The 26,767-nt window shown below is 35.5% G+C and overlaps 1 protein-coding gene across 2 annotated transcripts in view; it reads right to left on the bottom strand.

Moving 5' to 3' along the window:
- Positions 1 to 26,505, bottom strand: part of SECISBP2L (SECIS binding protein 2 like) — a 65,866-nt gene extending 39,361 nt beyond the window's left edge. The window contains exons 1-8 of one of the 2 annotated variants that reach the window (XM_043555461.1): positions 26,263 to 26,505; positions 17,464 to 17,642; positions 15,084 to 15,408; positions 13,323 to 13,458; positions 8,291 to 8,520; positions 7,987 to 8,011; positions 7,454 to 7,569; positions 1,330 to 1,464 (exon numbers count right to left, since the gene is read on the bottom strand). In XM_043555461.1, the coding sequence (XP_043411396.1) occupies positions 1,330 to 1,464; positions 7,454 to 7,569; positions 7,987 to 8,011; positions 8,291 to 8,520; positions 13,323 to 13,458; positions 15,084 to 15,408; positions 17,464 to 17,642; positions 26,263 to 26,286 (1,170 nt within the window). In that variant the 5' untranslated portion in view covers positions 26,287 to 26,505. The remainder of the gene's footprint in view (positions 1 to 1,329; positions 1,465 to 7,453; positions 7,570 to 7,986; positions 8,012 to 8,290; positions 8,521 to 13,322; positions 13,459 to 15,083; positions 15,409 to 17,463; positions 17,643 to 26,262) is intronic. The other variant, XM_043555462.1, reaches the window with a different exon arrangement.
- Positions 26,506 to 26,767: the final 262 nt, after the last annotated feature.

Genomic DNA, 26,767 nt, shown 5'->3' with positions numbered 1-26,767 from the left:
GGAAACAGGCTCCAGGCTCTGAGCCATCAGCCCAGAGCCTGACGCGGGGCTCAAACTCACGGACTGCGAGATTGTGACCTGGCTGAAGTCGGACGCTTAACCGACTGCGCCACCCAGGCGCCCCTTAATTCTACTCTTAAAATGGGTAGGTAATTGGAAAGAAATTCAAAAAGGATTTTATCACATGTCAGATAATTTGGAAAATATTTTCAACAGATGGCTTAGTATGAATTTCGTAAATATATTCCCTGTCCTGCAATACTACACACACCTGTCAATAAGGTTAAAAAGCTAAGAAATTTTTTTTAAAACCCTATTCAAAGTAATTTCTTCACCAATCTCCTCCTTTACAGTGAAAATTATACCTAATATTAACTAAATATAAGGATGGAACCAATTACATGGTTAAGTGCAAATAATAAATCTGTCACATGTACTGTTCTTCATAACTGAATAACATAACTCCCAAGTCCTTTAGGTCAATTACTAAGTTTATCTAACATATTATTCATCTCGAGCCTCTGGCCTCAAGCACATTTTCCAGTTTAATTTCCATCTATTGACCCATTTTATAGAAACTATGATCCAAAAAAAATGACTTATTCAAATGAGTTATAGGGGATGCTGTTCACCATGTTGACACAACCAAATTCTACCCATTCTTTAAAATCTGTTCCAACGGTTATCTCCACCCTATTACAAACTCAAAGGGATTTGTCCTTCCCTTCAATTCCGACCACACCCAAGCATTAGGTATGCAGGCATCTATGTTTCTCTGCTGTACAGCAACCTCCCTAAGGCTACTATGTTTATTCAATGTATCACTCATAGCATCTTATTTTACACATATAACAGGCCTCCAATAACAGCCATATAGACAAATAAACAATAAAAATATGGCACAGACTTTCTGCCTAGTACAGCAACTAAAATAGCTTTGTTCTTCTCCAAGATTCTCCCACCTAGCAGCACAAATTAGCTAGACTAAACCATCCAAATCTAAAAAACTTGACAAAGAGACTAAACAATAATAAGAAAAATTAGGGAGAAAGTTTCATAGTAGGTTTAACCCACATAAAAACAAGTTTTACCTCTACATGTTACCTCAAAATACTCATAACAAAATTTATAAAAATAAACATTAACTAAGTTAACATTATACTATATATATATCCAAGACAAAAATGAATCAGTACTTCTACTTAATTTATAATCTAATATCAGAATCATGTGTTAAGATATAAAAAGTACTTATCATAATGTAAGAAAATTAATTTCTTAATGGGAACATTTGCTATGACAGTTTATAAATAGAGCCTAAAAAAATACCTCAAAATATAAAGACTCAGAATTTGAGTCGCCTCTATGAGATTGACTGGTGTTTAACTGCTTATTATCTTGTCTCTTTTGCAAATTCTGTCTTCTTTCTGAGGAAGTACTATGTCCTCGGCATCTGAATCCAACCTAAGTAAGCCCCAGAAGGAAAAAATATGTCTTATTATTTTAAGTGAACATTTACCTGAAATATAACACACAGAAAAGTACACAAAAGTAACTCAATGAATTTTCACAAAGTGCATGATTTATTATAAAATTTACATAATTTATTTTGACAAAATATTAAAATGTGATAATGCAAGTTAGATTCCCCCCCCCCCCCATACATGAATGCTGATCAGCTTTATTTATAACAGCTAAACACTGGAAAAACCCAGATGTCCTTGATTGGGAGAACAGTTAAACTCACTGTGGTACATCCACACTACAAAGCAAAACTCAGCCACCAAAAGGAACAAACGATTGACATACTCAATAATCTGGATGAATCTCCAGAGAATCACACAAGTGAAAAATCCAATCCTAAAAGGACTATATGAGTTCACTTATAAACATTCTTGAAATGACAAATTATAGGAAGTGGGAAACAGATCAGTGGATTCTAGGAGTTAACGAGAGGCTGGTAGGGAAGGTAACAGGAGTGTGGCTACAAAAAGGAAAAACATGAGGGAACCTTGCAGTAACAGATCTGTTCTGTATCTTGACTATATCAATATCAATATCCAGGTTGTGAGAATGGACTACAGTTTTGCAAGATGTTATCATGGGGACAAAGTGCACATTACCTTTTTATTAAACTATGATAAGTCTTCTAATATCTGTGGTTTTATTAAAAAAGAAACAATTCCTAGGAAAGGTTAAAAATTAAAACCCTTATTTACAAGAAAATAGATTTAGGAGAATAAAATTTTCCTTCAATGCATAAATCATCATCCCATTAACAAATCTGTGAAATGTTCAACTGTCATAAAAGCAAGATTAAGAATCTTAAGACATTTCAAGCCCCCCCCCCCTTATGCCAATGCAGCCAACATGAAATGCATCTCTTAACCACAACACTTAGAAGATGTGAGAAGTATCTTCATTACCAGTTACCAAAAATTCTAACAATAAACAGAAAATGAAGCAGATCTGGACCAGAAGGTACTAATATACAGGCTTTGGATGATGAAATCAAAGTATGCACACAAAGACCTAGAACCACCTAGCAATTCCCATGCTATGCAACTGGTCTAAAAAGACTTGCTGATAAATGGATTTTTTTTTTTTTTTTTTTTTTTTAAGAAACAGAATTTTTAAAGGCGGCTGGGTGGTTCAGTCGGTTAAGCGCCCAACTCTTGCTTTCAGCTCAGGTCATGATCTCACGGTTGATAAGATCGAGCCCATGTCAGACTCCAGGCTGACAGAACTGAGCCTCCATGGAATTCTCTCTCTCCCTCTCTCTCTGCCCCTTTCCACTCTCTCTCTTGCATGCATGCATGCTCTCTGAATAAAAGAAAGAAAAAAAGAAAAGGAAAGAAAGAAAGAAGGAAAGAAAGAAAGAAGGAAAGAAAGAAAGAAAAGAAGGAAGGAAGGAAGGAAGGAAGGAAGGAAGGAAGGAAGGAAGGAAAGAAGGAAGGAAGGAAGGAAGGAAGGAAGGAAAGAAGGAAGGAAGGAAGGAAGGAAGGAAGGAAAGAAAGAAAGAAAGAAAGAAAGAAAGAAAGAAAGAAAGAAAGAAAGAAAGAAAGAAAGAAAGAAATTTTTATACTCTTTTGCAAGGTAGGCTGCATGACAGAATAAGCCAGAAGACAGTCGTACTGCAAATTTAATTCTTCTACTCAACTACATCCTATAAATATCTCTTAAGAAACTGGATAATTTTCCAGATACCCAAAAGTTTCTCAATTTTAAATATTCACCTCATTTTAAAACAGGCTCATAAACTTGGACAGAGAAATGGACAGAGGCATACATAAGCAATGAAACAAATCTCAGTAAAATCTTAGCTAGCATATAAGCTGGTTGCTACATGAATGTTTTCTGTAAAATTACTTCAACTTTACTATTTAGAAATTTTCAGAAAATATTTCAAAAATTGGTTCACGAAAAGCAGCTCATACAAGACTAGTAAAACAAATGCAATTTATAATGTCTAGGTAAAAAAGAAACAACTTAATTCAAAAGTTATTAACATGTAAGTAAGTGCTAAGACTCAAGCCCCAAAACAGGGATGACTAAAACACAAGAGATTAATTCTTGAGCACAACTTTTCTTTCTCTGGACAGTCACTATCACAAAAAAGTAAACGCAAACCTGCCCTCCAAAGGCATTAAAATTGTATCAGAAACAAGCCCTATTGTAAAGCAGTTAAGTATATATGCATTAATGTTGCTGCAAACACTAAAACAATTTTTTTTTTTAATTTTAGAGAGAGAGCGAGAACATGCAAGTGGGAGAGAGGGAGAGAGAAAGAGAATCTTAAGCAGGCTCCACACTCTGTGCAGAGCCTGACATGGGGCTCAATCCCATGATGCTGGGATCATGACCTAAGCCAAAATCAAGAGTTGGATACTCAACTGACTGAGCCACCCAGAAGGCCCTAAAGATGAACTTCTTAATGCTATTTAAAACATAAACTTGTGGGGCGCCTGGGTGGCTCAGTCGGTTGGGCGTCCGACTTCGGCTCAGGTCATGATCTTGCGGTCCGTAAGTTCGAGCCCCGCATCGGGTTCTGTGCTGGCAACTCAGAGCCTGGAGCCTGTTTCAGATTCTGTGTCTCCCTCTCTCTCTGACCTTCCCCCATTCATGCTCTGTCTCTCTCTGTCTCAAAAATGAATAAATGTTAAAATAAATAAATAAATAAAACATAAACTTGTGTATGGCAATAATAATGAGCAAAGTCAACAATGAAAATGAAAACCTAGCAAAATATTTGCAACTCACATTATGAACTGAAGGCTCCTAAAATTTTTTAAATTTGGTAAGAGCTTGATCAAATAGATTTAAAAAAAAAATTTTTAATGTTTATTTATTTCCAAGGCAGAGAGAGACAGAGCATGAGTGGGGGAGGGGCAGAGAGAGAAGGAGACACAGAATCTGAAGCAGGCTCCAGGCTCTGAGCTCTCAGGACAGCCTGACGTGGGGCTTGAATTCACAAACCATGAGATCATGACCTGAGCCAAAGTAGGTCGCTCAACCGACTGAGCCACCCAGGTGCCCCTGATCAAATTGATTTTAAAAATGTACCAAAAGGGAAAAAAATAGATCAAGATACAAAAAAGAAAAAAGGAGGGGGGGGGGGGGGAACAAAAGATATGACCAAACAAGTTCACAAAAAAAATACAAAGAGCTGATAAACATATGGAAAGATGCTCAATATTAATATACCATTCTCAACTAACTGGCATAAATCCAAAATCCTGAAAACATACACTCTCTAAAGCTATATGGAAAAAGGCACTCTCTACATTATTGTCAAGGCTTAAATGGTATCAAATAACAGAAGTGATTTAACCTTTTCACCCATCAGTCCCTTATCCAGGAATTTATTTTGCTGCTATACACACACATTTCTAAATGATACTGCAGCATGTCTATACCAGCAATAATTTACAAACAACTCAAGTGTCCATTAATAGGAAGACTACAGAAACTAACAAGGATATATCCATACTTCAAACAGGAGTTTTTTTAGAAGTGTGGAAGTCCTCTATGTAATAATATGGAAATGTCTCCAAGATACATTGTTAAGTGATAAAAACAGCACAGAACAGAGTGGGAAAAACATGAGATACATAATTATATTTACATAGAATGACATGAAAATATACAAAAAAAAACCTAAATGAAAGGAAATTATAGGGAAGAGAGGACAAGGGAAGACAGGGTGAAAAGGAGTTTTTTTTCATTGTATAATCTTTTTCATGTCTTCTATTTTTCAACCAACTCACAAAATAAAACTTTTTTTTTTTTTTTTTTAATTTTTAGATTCTATCCATTGTTTAAAATTAAGATTACACTGAGGTCCTTGAGCGACTCAGTCAGTTAAGCGTCCGACTTCAGCTCAGGTCATGATCTCGCGGTTCGTGAGTTCAAACCCCACGTCGGGCTCTGTGCTGACAGCTCAGAGCCTGGAGCCTGCTATGAGTTCTGTGTCTCCCTCTCTCCCTGCCCCTCCCCTATTCCTGTGCAGGCGCACATGCTCTCTCTCTCTCTCTCTCAAAAATAAATATTAAAAACAATTTTTAAATCAAATTATTAAAGTAAGGTTACATCAGAATACAGAAAGAATCTGTTCAAATGTTAAAACACTGGTAAAAATATTAAAAGAGTTAAAACAGCATGGTACAGGTACCAAAATCTGATAAATGTAACAAACAGCCCAGAAACAGCACCTAAAACATAAGAAATTAGCAAATGAGTAAAAGCGTAGAACAAATCAGATAAAAGAATAGATTAAAATTTTACAACTGGTTAACTACTCTGAAAATTGACACCATTATTATATCATGCATCCAAATAAATCTCAGATAAAAAGGTCTTGCAACCTTATGCTACAAAAAAAATAGAAAATATAAGTGAATTATTTATTTCACTTCTAAGCGACTTTTTAAGCCTGTAAACAATCAGAAACCACAAAAGGGGAATATATTTTAACAGAAAAAAATTATTCTGAATATTACAAAACAAACACAAACTTAAAAAAAATTTTTTTTTTAATGGTTATCTATTTTTGAGAGAAAAAGAGACAGAGCAGGAGCAAGGGAGGGGCAGAGAGAGGCAGACACGAAATCCATAGCAGGCTCCAGGCTCCAGCACAGAGCCCAATGTGGGGCTGGAACTCACGAACTGCAAGATCACGACCTGAGTCAAAGTCGGACACTTAACTGGCTGACCCACACAAGTGCCCCACAGATACATACTTAAGAATAGGTCTAATAACCTATCAGAAGTAGGAAACACATTGCTCAACATCTGGCTTCAGTTCTTCTGGAATGAAGAGAAATGCAAAATAAACAAAACCTAACAGACTGCATATATGTATTTGCATTATTTTTTTTATTGTTCTTTTACTATTCTTCACCACACTGGTATTATTACCTCCCCTCCAGTGGGCTATGGATACCAAAAGTAATAGTCTAGTAAGTTACAATTTGAACATAAAATGTCAGCACTTAACTACCATTTTATAGATTTTATCTCATCTACATAAACAATTCTTGTTTTAGCTCTTTTGTTTCTAATCAAATAAAGCTAGACTGCTTCACATGCCTGCCACAAACAACAGTGACTCCTAACCACAGAGAAAAGGGTATTATTCTGCTTGTTTTCCTGACATTAGGGTGCATATGAAGCACTTCATTTCAGCAAATGAGCAGGCAAGTATTTGGTCTACTTAATCCGTTAGTAACTTACTCTTATTTCAGTTCATCCACAGATCTATTCATAGGATACTCATAGTGCCTTAACTAGATTTAAGGAATCCAGGAAGTCTATCTACAAATTGAAAAAGAAAAATGCTGACCAACAAACAACTCCCTGATTTCACATACAACCAACGCAGGAAGACAGTTCCTGAAAATCTGTGGCAGTATGTAACATGCTCTGCTGTACTCCAGGTAGATATTGTTCTCCCACATCACAGCATGAGGCGGCTATCTCTATGGCACTAGAACAAGCAGAGAGCATGTAGCTTGTGGTGTTCATGGTCAAGTAAAGCCATATGAACAAGACCACAGTTCTAAAGTTCAAATAATCAATATTTATGGCATTAAATGCTTTTAAATTTTTTATATGGGTAAAAAAGTCATGGCAGATGAAGCATGCCTAGAAGATATTCATTCTCCTTTAAAAATATGAAATATACAAATATATTTCTTAAATAGAGTTAAGTACAAAACGGAACATATAACTATATACGTGCCACTTAGAGTCAACATTTTGTCATTTTGTTTCATTACTTAAGTATTAATTTTATTAGCTAAGCCATTTTAAAGTTAGATATCATGATATTTTACTATTACTATAATTCAACACACAACTCCAAAAATTAAGGACACTGCTCTTCAAGACCACTATACCATTTACAATAATTCATCTCACACTAATCAAATTTCTCCAACCTAACTGAAATTACCTGTGAATTATTTCTTTGTTCAGTCTGCCTTCCACCTCTAGAAAATGTCTGATTTTTTTCCATCCAAGGTTTTTTCTGAGTTGCCTGGCAAGTTACATTGGACCAATTTACACCACCTGTAACCAATAAGATTTAAAAAAAGTATTTATTTATGAAAAATGCCAAAACGTAAATTATCCCTTAACTTCATGTATTGAAATTCAGTCACTATAAACTAATACTGGAAATTTCTCTACAAACTTTAAGTGGTATTCCAGTTCTTAGTAATACAATTGCCATCTCGCAGAATACCTCCGGCTGACATTTTCTCAATTTTCATCTGTACTTTCAAAGTTATGTGAATCTCTCTGGAAGATTACTAAATTTTTTTTTTTTTTTTTTTTTTTGCAACATCTGTACTTTCAAAGTTATGTGAATCTCTCTGGAAGATTTCTAATATTTTTGTAGCATCAGCAAGCTTCATGCTTAAAAGCAAAACTTTGACATGGAAAAAGAAGAAAGTATAGCAAAAACACTATGTAAAAAATAAGTACCTGTACATATAGATGATTCCGCATGCTAAAAATAAAAACAAAAAAGACAATTATTTTCTGCTTAAGAGTCAACACCATATGCCTTGCAAAATGTTTCATAACTTAGTCTAGTGTAAAGCATGCTTATCATAATCTTAGAAAAAATATTTATCCATAAATATTATTCACATTAATATACAGAATACATTTTGATCCATTCTATTACTATAGGAATTGTTAATGAAAATAGATACTTAATCTTTAGCAAGGATAAAAAGATATTGACATAGATGACTGATAAAGAAATCAAAGCAGTGTTACATACATTCACGGTGCTAGAATCCGGATTTCTCAAAGCCCCTGCAGCAGGCTGGTTGTTACTGTGTTTGGGACTGCAGTAGCCACTATCACTGTCAATGTCGGCTTCACTAGCCCCCTGCTCACTAGAGGATTCGGCAGTGGGATGGGATGCTCTTCTCCTCCTGCCTTTGGACTTCCAGAGCATTGTGGCAGAGCTCTCCGAGAGAGATTTGTTAGCAATATCTGACGGGAAATCTATAAAGCAAGGAAGGTGTGACATCTCTTTGTGAGGATCAAGTTGATAAATTCTTGTTAAATTATCATTAAGGTCATAAGAAAATGAAGGTATCTAACTTGGTAAATGGAGGAAAAAAGCAAAACCTTTTTTGAAAAGCTCAAAAGATACGATGTTCCAGACAAGTTGGTTTACGACATGCGTATATTATGAAAAGAGAATAAAGTAGTTGCAGAAATATTAAAACCACTTAAGAAAAACATCACCAATCGTTTTGAAGTCCACTGCATGCCCCCACCAACACTGCATCTTCTTCCTCCCCCAGGGTTACATTTATTTGGAATTCTGGATTTACCACTTCCTCACTTTTTAATATAGCTTTTTCATGGATTTTTACACTCCTACAACATAAATCATGTGATTTTGCACTTTCAGCTTTATAAAAATGAAATTATACTGTCCATTTTCTTTTGCGATTTGCTTCCCAGTCCTGCCCCATTCCCCAACATTAGTTTAGACATTCCGATGCATGTGGCTGTAATTCATTAATATCATTAAAATCTAGGATGCCCGTGTATGAATATACCATACCATATATTACTTATTCTTTGTACCAGTGATGGGATACTTGGGCTGTTCTGGGGTTTTGCATTATTGAGTAATACTGCTGTAACCATTCTTTTTTTTTAATGTTTATTTTTTAGGGGTGGGGTGGTTAGAGAGGCTCCACACTGTCAGTGCAGAGCCTGATGTGGAATTCCAACTCACGAACCTGTGAGATGATGACCTGAGCCAAAATCAAGATGCTCAACCTACTGAGCCACCCAGGTGCCCTGTGCTGTAACCATTTTTATACATATATTTGAATGTGTTTGTGTGAATATGGAAGTTTTTTTACAGTAAATACTGCCAGGCCTTATGGGATACACATATTCAACTTTACTTTGTAATGCCAAATCATTTTCAGTCACACTGTTGAAACAGTTTACAGCCCAACAGCAGGATATAAATATCCACAATGATTAACATATTCACAAATACTTGATACTATCTTCTAGGCCATAATTTTTGCTGTTAGATATAGAGAGACAGCTCACTGTGGGTTTTTCATTCATATTTTTTTGCCTAATAATGAGGTTTGATATCTTTTCTCATGCTTTTAGCCACTAATATTTTCCCTTCTGTGAAATACCTAATTTTACTTTTGAACTGTTTGACTTCTACCAATTTTTCTAGTGAGTTGTCTCTTATTTTGTATTTCACAAATTGTAATCAAAAGACATTATTAAAAAAAACCTTCTACAATTTCCTCCCAACCCAACAAATAACAATTTTCCTTTTTCCACATTTCTGCCTATAATTTTTACAAAGCATTAATATAATTATATGAGTTGTGCTATTTAATATTACACATACGTTCTTCATAATTATAATGTAAGAAGGCTCCATATTATTCCACAGTGGATGTCCTGCACTTCTCTTGACTTGTTGCCTGTTACTAAACATTAGGAAGCTTTCAGTGTGCTACTGCAATTTGGATCTTTCATCAAACAGTCCCTTTTCTTTTTAGGGAAATACATCCATTTTGGATACATTCACAGGAGAGGAACAATTGAGTCAAAGGAAAAATTCCTACAGTCCTGCCAAATTGTTTCATCCCCCTGGTACTGTGTCCCAAGGGTCCTGAGAGTAATGTGGGATCATTTTCTTATTGTTCATACGAATTTTTTATGTCTTCATACTAATACTCTGTCACTTACAGGCATGGTAAGAATCTTTTCCAGTTTTGTGGCTAATTCTTTCACTCACTTTTGACAGAATTTATTTCAGAATTAGTTCCCTTCCTGCTGTCATAAAGATATCTGCCTGTATTTTCTTCTACTGTGGTTTCCCATTTGTCATTAATCCACCTGAAGTAGATTTGCATGGGCTGTACGTTATCTGTAATGCTATCTCTGTCATTTTCCATATGTGTTTCCACATACATATGACTCTGTTTCTGGGTCTCCTGTTCTAATTTTCACGTGCTGCATTTTGCATACTGTATTTTTTGTATAACGATTTAAGATAATGTAATAGGTCTTGATATTTAGAAGAAAAGTTCTTTTCTTCTCAGATGATCCTTTTAGAATTAGTCTGTCAAATTTCCCAAAATTTCCTATTGAGATTTTGATTAGAACTATACTGCTAGCTTCACAACCATCATCCTGACTGGAGCCATGGAGAAAGTCGGGTTATTGTCTCCATATCATTCCCCAGTTGAAAACCTTTGACGACTTCTTATTGCATTCACAACAAGATCGAAATCACATAACCTGACTTATGAGCCCTAAATCATCTGGCCTCTCTCTAACTCTCCAGCCTCAGCTCATGAGTTGTCATTCATTCATTTATTCTTTTATACTTATTAATTCTTTCACTCACTTAGCAATTATGTGTTGACCACTGTCCTGGGATTTAAGTGAATAACACAAACTAAAATTATTGCTTTCTTGGAGTTTATATTCTATCAGTACTCTAGAGTGATCTGGCAATGGGACACAAATAATAAACAGGATGAAAAAAGAAAATTAAAAAAAAAAAAAAGAACTACACAGAATCTACAGACTGACTTAAGCAAAAATGACATTTGCAGTGTCAAATCATCCTATATGAACAGGTTGCTTTTTTTAAATGTCCTATTATAAAGTTATAATTTTCTGCATAAATTTACATTCCCACTAACAGTATATAAGAATTCTTTTTTCTTCACATCTTCAGGTGCACTAGTTATTTGTCTTTTTGATTCTAGCCACTCTGACAGGTGTAAGGTGATATCTTGCTGTGGTTTTGATTTGCATTTCCCTGAGGATTAGTGATGCTGAGCATCTTTTCATGTGTCTATGGGCCATTTGTATATCTTTGTTTTTGCTTTTTGCTTTGTTCTTTATTTTGGTTTGGGTTTTTTGGGGGGGTTGTTTTGTGGTTTTGGGGGGTTATGAGGTTTTTTGTTTTGTTTTTTTATTTTAGAGAGAGAGGGGCAAGCAGGGGAGAGGGGAAAAGGAGGGAGGGAGGGAGGGAGGGAGGGAGGGAGGGAGACAGAGGAGAGAGGAGAGAGAATCTTAAGCAGGCTCCACATTCAGCAAGGAGCCCAATGTGGGGCTTGATCCCATAACCCTGAGATCGTGACCTCAGCCAAAATCAAGGATCGCATGCTCAACTAAGACACCAGGCACCCCTATATCTTCTTTGGAAAAATGTCCATTCAGGTCTTCTGGTCCACTTAAGTCAATTATCTGGGGTTTTGTTTTATTTTGTTTTGGTATTGAGCAAATATTTGGGATATTAGTCCCTACTGGATATATCATTTGCGAATATCTTCTCCCATTCAGTAGATTGCTTTTTGTTTTGCTAATGGGTCATCTTTTCATTTTCTAATTCTTATGCTTCAGAATACTGTCTTTGTGGTCACTTAATGAGCAAACTAAAGGAGTAAGGACTTTTAAAGCAGTCCCAGTGTTAAAAGCAGGTAGAAGTCCTTCTGACTAGGAACAACTGCAACATAGAAAGCTGTGTAATATGTTACATTGTGTTCCTTTTCTAAAGCCACTCCAAGCATTTGTTAGTCTGTTAATCTCACTGCTTTATGAGCTACAAACTACATACAATGACCGTACTGCCAATAAGATTGCTTTTTAACGGATTCCCAGATCCTTTCTGACTCCTAAGAGATCTAAGCAATTGTAAAAAAATAACTGAACTCATGTCTAAAGAAAAGGTACAGCCCAAATGAAAGAAAGTATGCACAGGGTGCCTGGGTGGCTCAGACAGTTAAGCGACCAACTCTTGATTATGGCTCAGGTCATAATCCCACAGTTAGTTCATGAGTTTGAGCCCCGAGTTGGGCTCTGTGCTGACAGAGCAGAACCTGCTTGGGATTCTTTCTCTCTCTCTCTCTCTCTCTCTCTCTCCCCCTCTCTCTCTGCCCTTTCCCTGCATACAAACATACATAAATTTGCATATAAATTTATTTTCAGCCAGACCAAATTGCACAGATGTGGAGATTATAGAGGCGTAAAAAGTAAATGTGCCTTTGAATAGATCTAATTCTTGGTCTTGGATCATTAACAAGAATTTTTACTAGTGTCAAAGACAATGGGTGAGAAGAGATAGTTATCTACTCTATAGCTATTAAGCTAAGATCAAAGATACAAATTGGAATTTAATGATATAAACTAGAAAATAGCTACAATATTATAAGACTATTACTTTTATCTCTTACCAGGATAAAGCTTTCTTAATGTTTATTTAGTCCTCTAAAAAACCCTGGACAAAATGATTTCCAACTAGCTCAAAATTTTTATTTGCTTGACAGGATACAGGTGCCACTCACAGGTTTGGTTCAGATCTATGCTAAAATACGGCATAGAAAACTTGCCAAGTTCTTCCTATAAAGATACTATACAATATTAGAATATTTTATAAAGGGTTTTAACCTAGTTATAAAAAAAAAAAAAACATACAATTTTGACCTCTGCCAAAATGAGTCCTCAAATTCCTACAATGTCTGCAAAATTCTATCTCTGATTTCTGAAATGCTCCACTACTCTAAGGGAATAAGGACACCTCAAACCCTAGTCAAAATTGCACATTAGCCAGGAAGCAAGTTGACAGAACATTACAAAGATGGACTGCTTTTATCCTTGCTAGAGAATTTCACAAAGTGGCAGGATAAATGGATGAAAGTCTAGAATCCTGAGAAGTGGTACAGTCCATAATTATAAAGTCAATACATGACAACAGATAAAAATCAGTGATGTATATGTAAGAACCCTTGCCTTACCAGTTTGCTGTGAAGCATCTACCAGAAGCACAATTTTTGATCGATTATCAGGACCTGCTGCATTTGTCTCTTTCTGAGTAGCTACGTTTTTCACCAGTGGCCTTTTGCTTTTTATGTGCTGTTGTAAAAGCTGTTGCTGATTTAAGCACCAAAAAAATAAAAATAATAATTTAAAATCCTACTCAATGTACTAAATAAACAGTATAAAATACATACCCACTATATAACACACCTAAATGTATGTTCTAAATTAGTGGCTCCCAACCCATGGGGAAAAAGAGGGTTACCGTGTTAGGAATTCATGAAATTATCTGTAGCTAATCATAATATATTAAATAAGGTATTGTACACACAATTTAATACTGTTTTTCAAATAATCGTTAACACTATGACTAATAAATTATTAATTCATTTTTAACTGTTACTTGCACTTTATATTTTCTCAATCAGTAATAAATAATAGGAATATAATATCATATAAGGGGCTGTAAGTTTTTATTTAGAAGGGTAACAGAAAGGGTAGTAGCTTATCCAAGGGATAAATTTTACTTTCATGATAGCAAAAAAGTACAAAAATAATTTCTGCTTTAGAGCTTAAAAAGAAAATATAAAAAGGCTGATCCTTTCCTTCACTTTTTTAATCTGACTATTCATCACTTAGGTGTGATTTATATAATAGAACTCTGAATTTAACTTCCTAAATTCAAGTGCTAGAAATGTAATTTGAGAAATTATGTTTCTTCAACATCTAAAAGTTATATACTACTATTTTATTTTACATTCTTCAGAAGTCCCAAAAGTATTTCCCTTGACCCAGTATTTCCATGAACAAAGACTAAAAGCTTTTTAAAGCAACCTCTGCTGCATGTTTGTATTTTAATGTGAAAAGTATGGCAGAGGACAGCAAAGACTTTTCACTGAAGAAGCTGGTCTAATGGAATCTAGGAAAGCATCAACTCCTTAATGAAACAGTCGTAAGATGCATCTAAGAAATCACTCTGCCTTCAATTAGCTAAAAAGTGCTGAGAAGAAACATGGTTTTTCTTATTTGCTTTGATATTAAGGCCTCAATATAAAGGTAACCTTTTAGTTAAGAAACAGTTACCTACAATAAAACTTAAATCTCCTGTGTTTTCAAGATCTTCATGTCTCCCTCATTTTTTGGTTTTTAATTTAGTCAAAAGGATGATCTTGACTAAGAGTGGCTTCACACATTTATCTATCATTTTCTTCAGCCCTAGGAGACCCTGTGTTCAATAACATAGCAAAGCAACACTTGAATAACAAAGTGCTATTGCTACTAAAAATTCACAGAATAGAAACAATGAAGTTGAAGGGATTTAATAGTATCTGATAACCAGACAGTATCATCTGATTTCTGAAGACTGAAATATATGAAGTGCATTAGTCATTCAATACCACTAGCATAGGATCCAAACTAACCACTTAGAAACACCGGTGGCACTATGCAATTTTATCACTAAATTAAAATAATTTGGAAATATTTGTGTATTATAATTATTTACAACTCTCTGAAGGAACCTGAAGATAACTGTAAATCATATCATCAATTAAGAATAAGGCACAATAAAAAACGGGAAAAATCATAAATGCTCTACCCTTGACTATTTTATATTAGTGAATGAAATGTTTTAGAGTAAATTCGCCATTAAAGGTTAATCAATACAAGTAGCAATTACTTACATTATTATTAACAACAGAAATATCAAACATAAAAGCCAATCAAAAGAAGTCACTTACTTTTGGTACAACTGGTCCTCTGTTACCATTTCTGCTTCGATGACTGGACAATGGGAAGACTTGTCCAAGCTGATTTGGACGCTCAGGGCATTCTGTGGTTATGGTATTTACAGTATTTGCAGCCTGAAAGGTGTTGGAGTAAGGTGTAGGAAAAGGATGATAGAATCCCATAACTTGGGCACATGGTGCTGGCATCAGCTGATAATATGTATACTCTGTAGAAACAGGTGGCTGAGCAGATATAATGGGGTAGGCAAGGTATGGTCCAGCAGGATTTGGATTGGGCTGTTGCCATCGCATATCATTGTTATACAATGGAAACTGTCTGTTAAAATCAAATGAAAACAGAACATATCTATTGACAAGTCTAAAAGTAATACTAAAGCACAATCTATTTAATTTGCTTAAAAAAAAAAAGGTATAGAACAGTGGCCTCATAATAAAAAAGATAAAATTATCATCTTATAAATTTCTTTGCTGTAATTACAGATTTTTAAGTATGTGTAATAACAACTTAAATGACAGTATAAAGGAATTCAACCTGATAGTGTTATTGCATTCCAAAATTTTAAAACTACATACCGTTCTTATTTATAAGTCAACCCCCTCAAGGTATTTCTGCCTAGAGGTTAAATACCTAGCCACTGTATCTGCCAACAAAGGCGGTCCAAATTTCCCATCCGATGCTAACTATGACAGCCTTCTGCAAAAAGCAGAGTAAGGTGATCACTGTGTGTAAGGTGATCATGACAGTGAGTGATCTGATTCTTCCACCTCTCATTCTTCAGCTCAGTCCCTGGCCTCCTACTCTTCTTCCATACTGCCCCAACCATTTGGCCAAGTCAAGCTCTTCTCCAGGCTTCCCCCAGTGGCAATGGAAGCAGGTTTCAGGTCCAAGGGAAAGAAAAGAAGAGGCAAGCCTGTCCACTGCCATCTTATCCCTAACATTAGAGCTTTCTCTAGTGCAATTCCTACAAAGCATCAGCAAGATTCTTCATTTCTCAGCAGTTCTTACAGAAGATTGCTGAAGAATGAGGGGTCATGGGGGAGGTGGAGCATTGAGCTTTTCCTCACTACTCCCACAACAAAGTGCAATGGATAAATGTTCACTGCCATAATTTAAAAAATATTTTTAAATAATCTGCTGCCTTATTTACTCATGAATTCTCAGAGATTATTTGGTACAGTAAGAAAAATTAATCATACTTTACATTTGGCCATTTTATCAAATGCAAAAATAGCACTATTACATTTGGCTTATAAGTCACTTCGAACACAGCCCAATATAGGTCAAAATTTTGTGATATAATGCTAACTTCAATTGAAAAGGATACCCTACTCTTTGTTCAATCCACAATACTATAATTTTAGAGATTATTAACTGGAATATTTAATAATATCTGATACAATAGTTCTTGGTCTCATATCTCTCACATTCGGAATATCTGAAAGAATGTGCCCTGACACACTAGTGTGCCACATGATGGCTTAAAGAGGTCTAGATTGCCTTTGCCTTCAGGGTGGTGGGACAGAGGCTAGAGCCCAGCTACCCCATCATCCATTGATCCCAGAATGCTAGAGATGCCTAATTTTCTATGTGTGATATTACTCGAAAGAGGCTGAAAGTACTTTTAGACAGCAACAAAATGAACTACACCAATGAAGTACTAATCACTCAGTCTAAACAAGGTTAAAAAGGCTATCATGACTATAACAAGTTACACCCTAACCACTAGGTCACACATTATCTGAATTGCAAGCATTCTGCTAAATCACCCTGTGACTATAGCACAGAAGCTAAATTTAAACTAGAATCAGAGCCTAGAAATATATGTTAACCATAAAAGCTTCAATGTTAAGGACTATCCCTTGGTATTTTCTTCTCATGCCAGACTGTCCTGGAAATTGTGATTAGATACCTAATCTTAAAAAAAGGGTTTCTGCTCATCTCTTTCTGAAAAATTCTTCCTCCCTTTGTACCAATTTATTTCAAACTAACTTTAATGACTTATTATTGAAGATATGCCCAAAAAACTCCATTCCCTCTTAGAAAGACTGAGAAAACAATCTATGTTAATAATTTTCAAATTTCTACATCATTTGGTTTTATTTACTTCTCTTAAAAAAGAGAAACGGCTAATGTTTAAAAGGCACCAAAGGTGGGGTGCCTGGCTGGCTCCAGTTGGTGAGGCATGGAAGTCTTAACCTTGGCCTTGTAAATTTGAGCCCAGGATGGGTGTAAAGATTACTAAAAAATAATAATACTAAACCTAAAAAAAAAAAAAAAATAGAAAAGGGAAAAATTAGAAAGTATGCCTCTCCAACTGCTGTATTTCCCTACCCACCCCCATGAAAAAGAAAATAATAATAAACAAATTACCTATTGGACTGGTTTTCCTGCACAAATGGATAACAAGTAATCAGGTAGCTTGGAATTGGAGTTGGTTCTACACCAGAAACATTTCCATTATCATTTGGAAGTGCCATAGGGATCATAAATGTATCAGGATTTTTCTTCTGAGGAATAAATGGCTCTACCTCAGCTGACAGCTTGACATTCTTCAAAAAGAAAGTAAAACACACTATTAATACATGAGCAAAAAACTTAATATTAATTCACGATTTAACAATAGAAGACTCAGTGTTTACAAACAGTAATTAGATCTCCTCAGTATTTACAAAACATCCAAAGGAACAGCAATGTCAAATTAAAATAACCAAATATGGTAGGCAAAGATATCAAATAAAACAGGAGAAAACATATCAAAAGTTGCTGCATTTTAATGAAATCATTTCTTACATAACCAAAGCTGTTAAAACAATAAAGAGTGTAAGGCAGTCAGACTTGAGTCCAAAAATAAGGCTGACAGTAAGAAAACTAGCTCTTCAGACAAAACAACATGCTTTTAACTAATTTTGTTGAGGGGAAAAATCATTAAACAGAGTTCTGAAGATAATCACCTTATACTTGTTTGAATAGTCTAAAAAATAGACTATTTCTGTCCATTTTAGGAAACTAGATTAGTATGGTTTAATTAAAAAAGAAGGAAAGTGTCTACAATTAATGAAAAAAATACTTAACATAAGTGCAAAAAACTTTTCACAGTTAAACTGAGAGAAAAAGAATGAGTATATCAGTTTTCCAGTAGATAACTTGAGTAAACTGAAGGAATCCAGAACTCCCATTTTAGCTTATTTTATATCTTTTTTTTTAATTTTTTTTAATTTATATCCAACTTAGTTCACATATAGTGCAACAATGATTTCAGGACTAGATTCCTTAATGCCCCTTACCCATTTAGCCCATCCCCCCTCCCACAACCCCTCCAGTAACCCTCTGTCTGTTCTCCATATTTAAAAGTCTCTTCTGTTTTGTCCCCCTCCCTGTTTTTACATTATTTTTGTTTTCCTTCCCTTATATTCATCTGTTTTGTCTCTTAAAGTCCTCATATGAGTGAAGTCATATGATACAGGTCCTTCTCTGACTAATCTCACTTAGCATAATACCCTCCAGTTCTATCCACATAGTTGCAAATGGCCAGATTTCATTCTTTTTGATTGCCAAGTAATACTCCACTGTATATATATATACACACATCTTCTTTATCCATTCATCCACTGGTGGACATCTGGGCTCTTTCCATACTTTGGCTATTGTTGATGGTGCTGCTATAAACATTGGGATACATATGTCCCTTCGAAAGAACACACCTGTATCCCTCGGATAAATACCTAGTAGTGCAATTGCTGGGCCGTAGGGTAGTTCTAATTTTAATTTTTTGAGAACCTCCATACTGTTTTCCAGAGTGGCTGCACCAGCTTGCATTCCCATGTAACGTTTCTTATAAAAAAATCTACAGAAACTTATAAGATATATTTTAAAAACTCAAGTATTTTAGGAGGAATATGTGGGTGACAAAACTATAAAGACAAATAAATAAGATCCACTAAGGTGAAGTTAGGAATTACTCATATGAAATTACTCCTATGAAAGGGAGTTGTGATCACAGGAGGCACTAGAGAGCTTCTGAGTGCCTGGCAAAGCTCTATATCCTCACTTGGGTGATAATTACCAGGCATTCACTTTATATATAATTCATTAAGCTGTACATTGTTTTTATGCAGTTTTCCTTCTGTATTTAACAATTTTTTAATTATAAAAAGAAAAAATCTATAAGCACATTCTGCAAAAGTAGAATGTTAAAAACCACATAAATATTACAATCTAAAAAGATACTAAATCTTTAAGAAACCAGTAAGTGAAATGCAATCCAATGTTTCAAGCACTGAAATCAATTACAAAGCAACAGTCCTAACTAGAACTTTTTCCCAACAAACCCACTAGGGTGGAATTTATTGGAAGCTCTGAGCAAGGCAGAGCTCCTAGAATAAATTTCAGGCATGTTTCTCACAAAAGAAATCAGTAACAAATCCAAGAAAATCTGAAGACAAAATCTGAAGACTTGATATGCTCCATAGAATAGGCAACTTTTCTTCAAAAAAATATTCTCTAAAAAGAATCCCCTAGAAATATTCAGAATGCTTGTAAAAAAAGGCGGAGAGGAAGAAGCAATCTGAACTATTTACAGCAGTATTAACTCAATAACCTTCCTACCTGATTTAACTTTAAAATCTACTTTTATAGTATTAACCAAATCCAAAATAGAGACAGAACTTGCACTACAAATACAGTATCTATGACCTGAAGCTGGTTTCTTGAATTTCAATATTGGAAGCAAAAACTCCTTCAAATGCTTAAATAGCCTAAGTCACTAATTTTCACTGTGATAATCATCAGAATTCAAAAATTATTCATGTAAGGTATAAAATATCAATGTAATAAATGGGCCGAAAATGGGGGGGAAAGCTGATTTTCAACAATAAGGCAAAGATAATGGAAACCTGCTTTATATAGTTCATGCATAGGCATAACGAGAGGGAAAACTTAAATCACATTTAAGGACACTAAAAATGTAATTTTTAGGATTTCTTTGAAAAATCAAAAAGTCCTTTGAACATATAACTCTCTGAACAATTTTATAAATCTGTATTAGAAGGCATTAAGACTCTTTTTAAAAACAAGGAACATGATTACATAAAATTTCTATATGAAAAAGACAAAATACTAATAGAAAGAAGTAAGATAATTTAAAGATCGCCAAGTTTCCTGACACCTCCTGCCAAAGACCAACTCATAAAGTACACTGGTAATAACAAATTCAAATTCTTGCTTGTCAAAAGTTGCAACAAGTTTTTATATTTAGTGTCATTTTACTCTATAAGAGTTTTATCAACTTATCAACCCGCTTTCCAAAATGTGGCATGTATAACTTATAACTGGTATCTGTACATATACACCGCATATACCCTTAAATATTAAAGTTTGCAATGATTTCTATTCTCAGTCCAATTCTAATATCAGAGTTCAACAATAAAACTCACAAACACTGAAGTGATCCTTTGTTTTTAGCAAAAAAAGAAAAGCTGCTGTAGTCAACAGCTGCACAAACAGAAGATGTCACTAGTAGGAACAGACTGGCAAACTTTTTCCTATAGTTACAACTCTGTATGGTCTTAAAAATTGTTTGTTGTGACTTTGGGGACTTCAGTATCATACACTAAAATGAAGCATCTGCTATTCTCAGTCCTAAAAAGTAATGTTATGATCCCGAACTACTCTTAAATTCCACATAATAACGTCCATATAGGCAATATGTTAAGTAAGCAACAAATTCTGGCAGTATTTCAATTATGTTAGTATAGAAATCAAAGAAAAATGTCCTACATGGTGGATAACAAAACATTATGAAAAAATGAAAAAAAAACGAAACTACTTCATATAATGATATTCCTCAGTTTGAATTTGTTTTTTAGTCTTTATTTTTCAAAGATCTTTTAGAAATCAGAAGTTTTATAACAGGGAGTTGTCTCCTTAAAGTAAATATAAATATAAAATAAGTTTAAACCACACAAAGTCTATTCCTGTACTACTATTTGCTTTAAAAAAATATCTACATAAGTAAAATTATCTTTATCTTTCAGAAGTTATTTCAGAATTTTCCAAATTAATGAAAAATCATAATAATCCCAGAAAACTGTACGGGGAGGGGGGGAGGGGAAACTTAGGCAGTTTCACATTCCTTTTAAATTTAGCATATATTAAAACAAATGTCAATAATAAAACTTCTTTGATGTGAATAATCTAGAAAACTCAAGAATTTATCAGAACATGAAACTATAAAAACCTTCTTTAAAGAGTATATTAAGCAAACACATTCAAATCACTGACAGCCTATATAAATTCAACAAATATGCATGGGGTACATGTTCTGGAAAGAGCACTGTAGTAGACTGCTTTAGGGGAAAGGGGCAAACATTACTACGAAGCACACAACAGCAGGAAATGCACACTAAACTCCTCTGAGAACCTCCAGAAGAGAGCATATATTTTTCCAAGATTAAGCAATAGAAAAAAACACCCACTTAGAATCAAAACTGAAGTAGAACACAATAAGGCACTCTCCCACAGTGAACTTTCAGAATTTTACACCTACAGAAAAAATATGATCATGGAAACCCTCTGCATCCTTTCTATGTTAAGGTAAAAACATGACCTAGCAAACATTAAGATATTTTACATCTCATGGCTAAAGAAAAACATCTTCTAAAGGAAAAAATGACTAATGCTTAAGAGATACCTGCTGGCTGTATTGTTTCTGATTGGAATGGCTTATATGGAAAGTAAACACTTGCCAAATTAATTGCAGTAGTTATAAACAAAAGTTTTGCAAGACTCAAGAAAATATTGAGAAAAAAAATCAAAATATTTAATTTAGATGGCTCACTTGATTTACTATTCATACCTTTTCATCTTTTCTTAAAATAGACCACACCTAATCCTATTAAAACATGACAGTACTTTCCGAAAAACCAGCTTTCCAAATTTAATACTGGTTTTTGATTATCTAACTTATTAATTTCTGGTTTTATATTTCTTCTTCTCTCTTGCTTTGATAGGGTTTTCTCGCTACATCTAGTCCTGAATGCTTAATTTTTATTTACCTTTTAAAATGTTTAATAATGAAAGCATTTATGACTATGCATTTGCCTCAGAGTATAGCTTCAGCCATATCCCATAGGTTTTTATATGTAGTATTTTACTACTTTTTCAATAATCCATAATTCTACTTTTTTATTTCCTCTTTGATTTAAGGGCTTAAGGAAAAATGTCTTTAAATTTCTAAAGGTCATTTTCACTAAATGAACATTATTAACTTTCTTTCTGACTACAAAAGTATTATTTTTAAAATCTGTTAAGACATATCATTTACTGATACTCATAAAGGCCAACTACAAGTATTACTGAATAATGTTTTATAGTAACTTATTTAGAATACATCTAGTTTACAATGCAGATACTATTTGAAGTTTATTATTTAAAGGAAAGAATTACAAGCCAGGGGATTTTGTATCTTTATCCATGAACAGCATTTTGCATGAAGTCATATATATTTGCTACATGTTTGCTTTTCTAAGAGTTAAAGACATTGGTGATCAATAGTTTTGTAAATTCTTATAAAAGAACTCATCTAATGTTAATGTACTAAAAATTAAGCCAATGTTTGAATTATTTGATAATACAAAAGAAACTGCAAACTTCAAATGTTCTGTCTCTTCTAAGCCCAGAAGAATGTTTCCTAAATGTTTCCTAAAAACAGAAACATTAAGCCTTTATAAACAAATGAACTCCATCATTTATTCCTCACATCCCTTTACACCAACTTTTTTTTAAGGACCAAAAAAATTATTTTTTGGTATCATATGTGCATATTATAACATATAATGCATTATGCCAACTAATAATGCATTATGCCAACCATAATATTATTATACCAACCATAATAATGCATTATACCAACTAGTATCTGTTCTTAGAACACCTAACTCTGGCAGTTAAAATTAAGCTACTAGTTTTGATTTAACACAGTCTTTTTATAAAACAGTACTTCTAATATCCTCTTCTGATTATAACATTCTTTCAAATAGTCACTTTTGCAATTAAGACTATTATCTAGCATGCATTCCCAGTAACTTATTATAATCTTGATCAATATAGATACAATTTGTTCTTTTATATCAAGATTTTATTTTATTTTTTTTTTAAAGAGGTAACTTAAGATGCCTGGGTGGCTCAGTTGGTTAAGCGTCCACCTCTTGATTTTGGCTCAGGTCATGATATCACTGCTCATGAGATAGAGCCCTGTGTTGGGCTCTGTGCTGACAACATGGAGCCTGCCTGGGATTCTTTCTCTCTCCCTCTGTCTCTGCCTCTCCCTTGCTCATGCTCTCTCTCTCAAAATAAATAAACATTAAAAAAATAAATAAATAAAAATAAATTTTTAAAAACGGTAATTCAAGTACAGCAACGTGAATGGCTTCAGGCAAAACATACTTTTTTTTTTTTTTTTCTTTAAGTTACACTTGTAGGGGTGCCTGGGTAGCTCAGTGGGTTAAGCATCCAACTTCAGCTCAGGTCATGATCTCACAGTTTGTGAGTTTGAGCCCCACGTCGGGCTCTGGGCTGACCACTCAGAGCCTAAAGCCTGCTTTGGATTCTGTGTCTCCTTCGCTTTCTGCCCCTCCCCTGCTCACACACACACAGGTTCTTGCACAGGCAGGCTGTCTCTCTCAAAAATAAACATTAAAAAAAAAAATTAAAACTATACTTGTGCAATACTCCAAGGACCTCAATTAGGTTAACATGAAATGCTCAGTTTACACAAAGTACTGTTTTTTAAAAGCCAAATTTCTATGAATCGCTAACTTCTACAGTATTATAATAAGTCTTAACGCTGTAGGCATTCCCAAAAATTCAAAATATAAACTAACACTGGTTTCAAATGAAAAAGCAAACAAACATTTTGTGAGGGGAAAATGTAAATTCACCCATCACATATATTTTTAGTGACTTTTACCTATCTAAATTCACTTCTTTAGTAAAAATATAAAAGTATATTCCACATAACCTGAAAAAGTCATTACATTACTTCATGGTATAGTGAAAACAATCAAGAACTCCACAAAGCTATAAATAACTAACTGAAACTTGGGGAAATAAATATCTGAAACCTGAACAAAGTAAAATAAAATAAATATCTGAAACTTGGAAAAAAAAAAAAAAAAGAAAACTTCACAAAGCTGAGAAGTCTCAGTTCTAGCCCCTAATCTACCATTAAGTTAATGGTTGTTAGCCTTTTTTCAGTGATTGATTCCTTTGAGAATATGATGAAAATAATGGAGACTTGCCCCAGAAAAATGCTAATATAAAATGAAGCACACTCCTTCCAGGTCATCCATGGACCCCTGAATTAACTGCTTACAGCCTGAACAAAGCAAAGTAGCATCACTTTTCTGTGTCTGTTTCCTGTGAGTACGTAGCACGCGGGAATACAGAGTGGTTAGAATTATTCTCTTACTTCAAGTTTAGGCTGGGGACGAGGCAGGAGGCACCAGAGGTAAAAAAGGAATTCTTCAACGGAAAACCTACGTTCACGATTTCTTTATACTCCTTAGATTTCTACAAGGTTTTAATAGGTTGTGGACTTTGGAAAAGATGTAGGATGAAAGAGGAATAGGTTCTCTAGTTTAAATAATTTGCTCATAGCACTTGCTGTTAAGATAATCACACACAAACAGCTTTGCTAAATAGTTAATTACATTTCCTCTAAGATGAAAGGAACCATAAGTATACATATGGCAGCATTACTGGTTACAGTTCTGGCATCATGATGAAGGACCAAGAGTTTAACCTTTTCATTAGTGACACACATACAAGAAAAGCATTCAAGAAAATTTCCTATTCAATTGTCAGGCTTTGAAATCAAAGGCATTTCTGATAGATGCCTTAAAAAAATATTTTTCATTAAATTGGATACAGGCTATACATAGAATACTCTGGGTCACAGCAAAGCCAAGAAGTTCCCATCAATTTTGCTTTGGTAAGTCCAGGTATTATTTCATAAAAATCATTTGTGTTTTCAAAGTCATATTTTCATAAAGCTTTAATTTAAGCTTTTGTAAAAACAAATATACACAACTAGGAATCTGCCTGCAAAAAGAGGCCGATTTCAAAATCAAAATTGCCTTTGACTAGCTACAGATATACATATACAGCAATTTGTGAAATCTTGTCTCATTTATCCAGATACTAATTATCTATTTGTAAAATAATTATGCAAATCACTAATCTCTTTTTCCTTCATCTATTTGCCTAGCTCATCACTGGGCAAAGCCCTCAACTGATGAGAATGTATAGTGAATAAACTTCGATTTCATCAAATTAAGTCGTTCCATAAAGGTCTCAAGGATGGAAAATACTAGCATCCTTGGGGGGGAAATTATTATTTTGGATTATTTACACTGTCATCATCCCTGCCTTCCAGCAACTACTCGCACGGACAATCAAGAATTTAACGCATTTAAAAACAAAACAGAATACTAATTGAACAACTCCGTGAACATGAAAACGGGCTCGGAAATGAATTCACACTTCGGATCAAACATTCTTAAAATATAAGCTCGATTTTTAAAAAATAGTAATGTCTGCAAGATAAATGGACAGAAAGGCAGGGAAAAACCATAATATTTCATATCTTAAAGGAAACACCTCCCTAAGACCACGACGAGAAACAATGTTTTGCTCAATGGAACGTAGCTCTAAAAAGCCCGTAACTCCCCTGCATTTGTAGTTATCACACATTCTCTGACAAGTCTTTCCGGGTGAGAAGCCTTCGAAAGCTTTTCCACCTTGAAAATACATTCCAGAACTGAAGGGTGGGGGGAGAATTACTCCTTGGAAGTTATAAACCCTCCTCTCAGGAGAGCCCTGACAAGTTGGGAGTCTTCAGGCCCTTTCCACCAAACCACGGAGGAGGGGCAAAAACGAATCCCCAGCCCTGACGGAAGGGGGTAACCAGGGCTGAAAAAGCCCCCGAGCCCGAGGCAGCATCTGGAACAATGCTGGAGTGGGGCGCCGCCAGGCTCTCAGGCGAGGGGAGTCTGCACCCGCAGGAACTCGAGGGCTCCAGCCGTCCGGGCCCAGGCTCAGAGACCAGGGCCCGCCGGGGAGGAAGCGGCGACCCCCAGCACCCGGCCGGGCCTGCCGCCCGAGCCCTCGTACCTGGTCAGCGGGGGCTCGGTCCATGGCGCCTGCAGCCGCAACGGGCCCGCGTTAGTCGGTGTGGAGAGCGCCTCGGGCCGCTTTCTCCATGGCCCCCCGCTCGACTCGAGACCGGGTTCAGGACCTCCGCCCCTATCTGGCTGGCCCCGACGCAGAGTCCGGCTACGCCACTGGCCGAGGAGGTGGCTCCAGCTCCAGGAGATGGAGGAGGCGGTGGCAGCTTCGGGGAGGGATCATCTGGGACGGAAGCCGAGGAGGGCCTAAATAGGCGGAGGAGTAGTTGAAAATGGCGGCACGCGGAAGGGCAAGGAGGGGGAGGGGCCGCGACGGGGCGTGGGCGGAGCGACTGCCAAAGGCCTGAGCTGGTGATGGCCGGAGCCTGGGCTGACTGACCCGCAGGCTGAGGCCAGGTGGAGATTCCTGAGAGCAGGTGCCCCAGACTACTCGGCGCTTTGAGCCAGACTTCACCTCTGGACTGTTAAACTGGAGGAGTGTCGGGCCACTT

This window comes from Prionailurus bengalensis, chromosome B3, assembly GCF_016509475.1.
Source record: "Prionailurus bengalensis isolate Pbe53 chromosome B3, Fcat_Pben_1.1_paternal_pri, whole genome shotgun sequence".
Lineage (NCBI taxonomy): Eukaryota > Metazoa > Chordata > Mammalia > Carnivora > Felidae > Prionailurus > Prionailurus bengalensis.
Note: the sequence above shows the minus strand (reverse complement) of the source record. Positions and strands in the feature narration are given on the sequence as shown.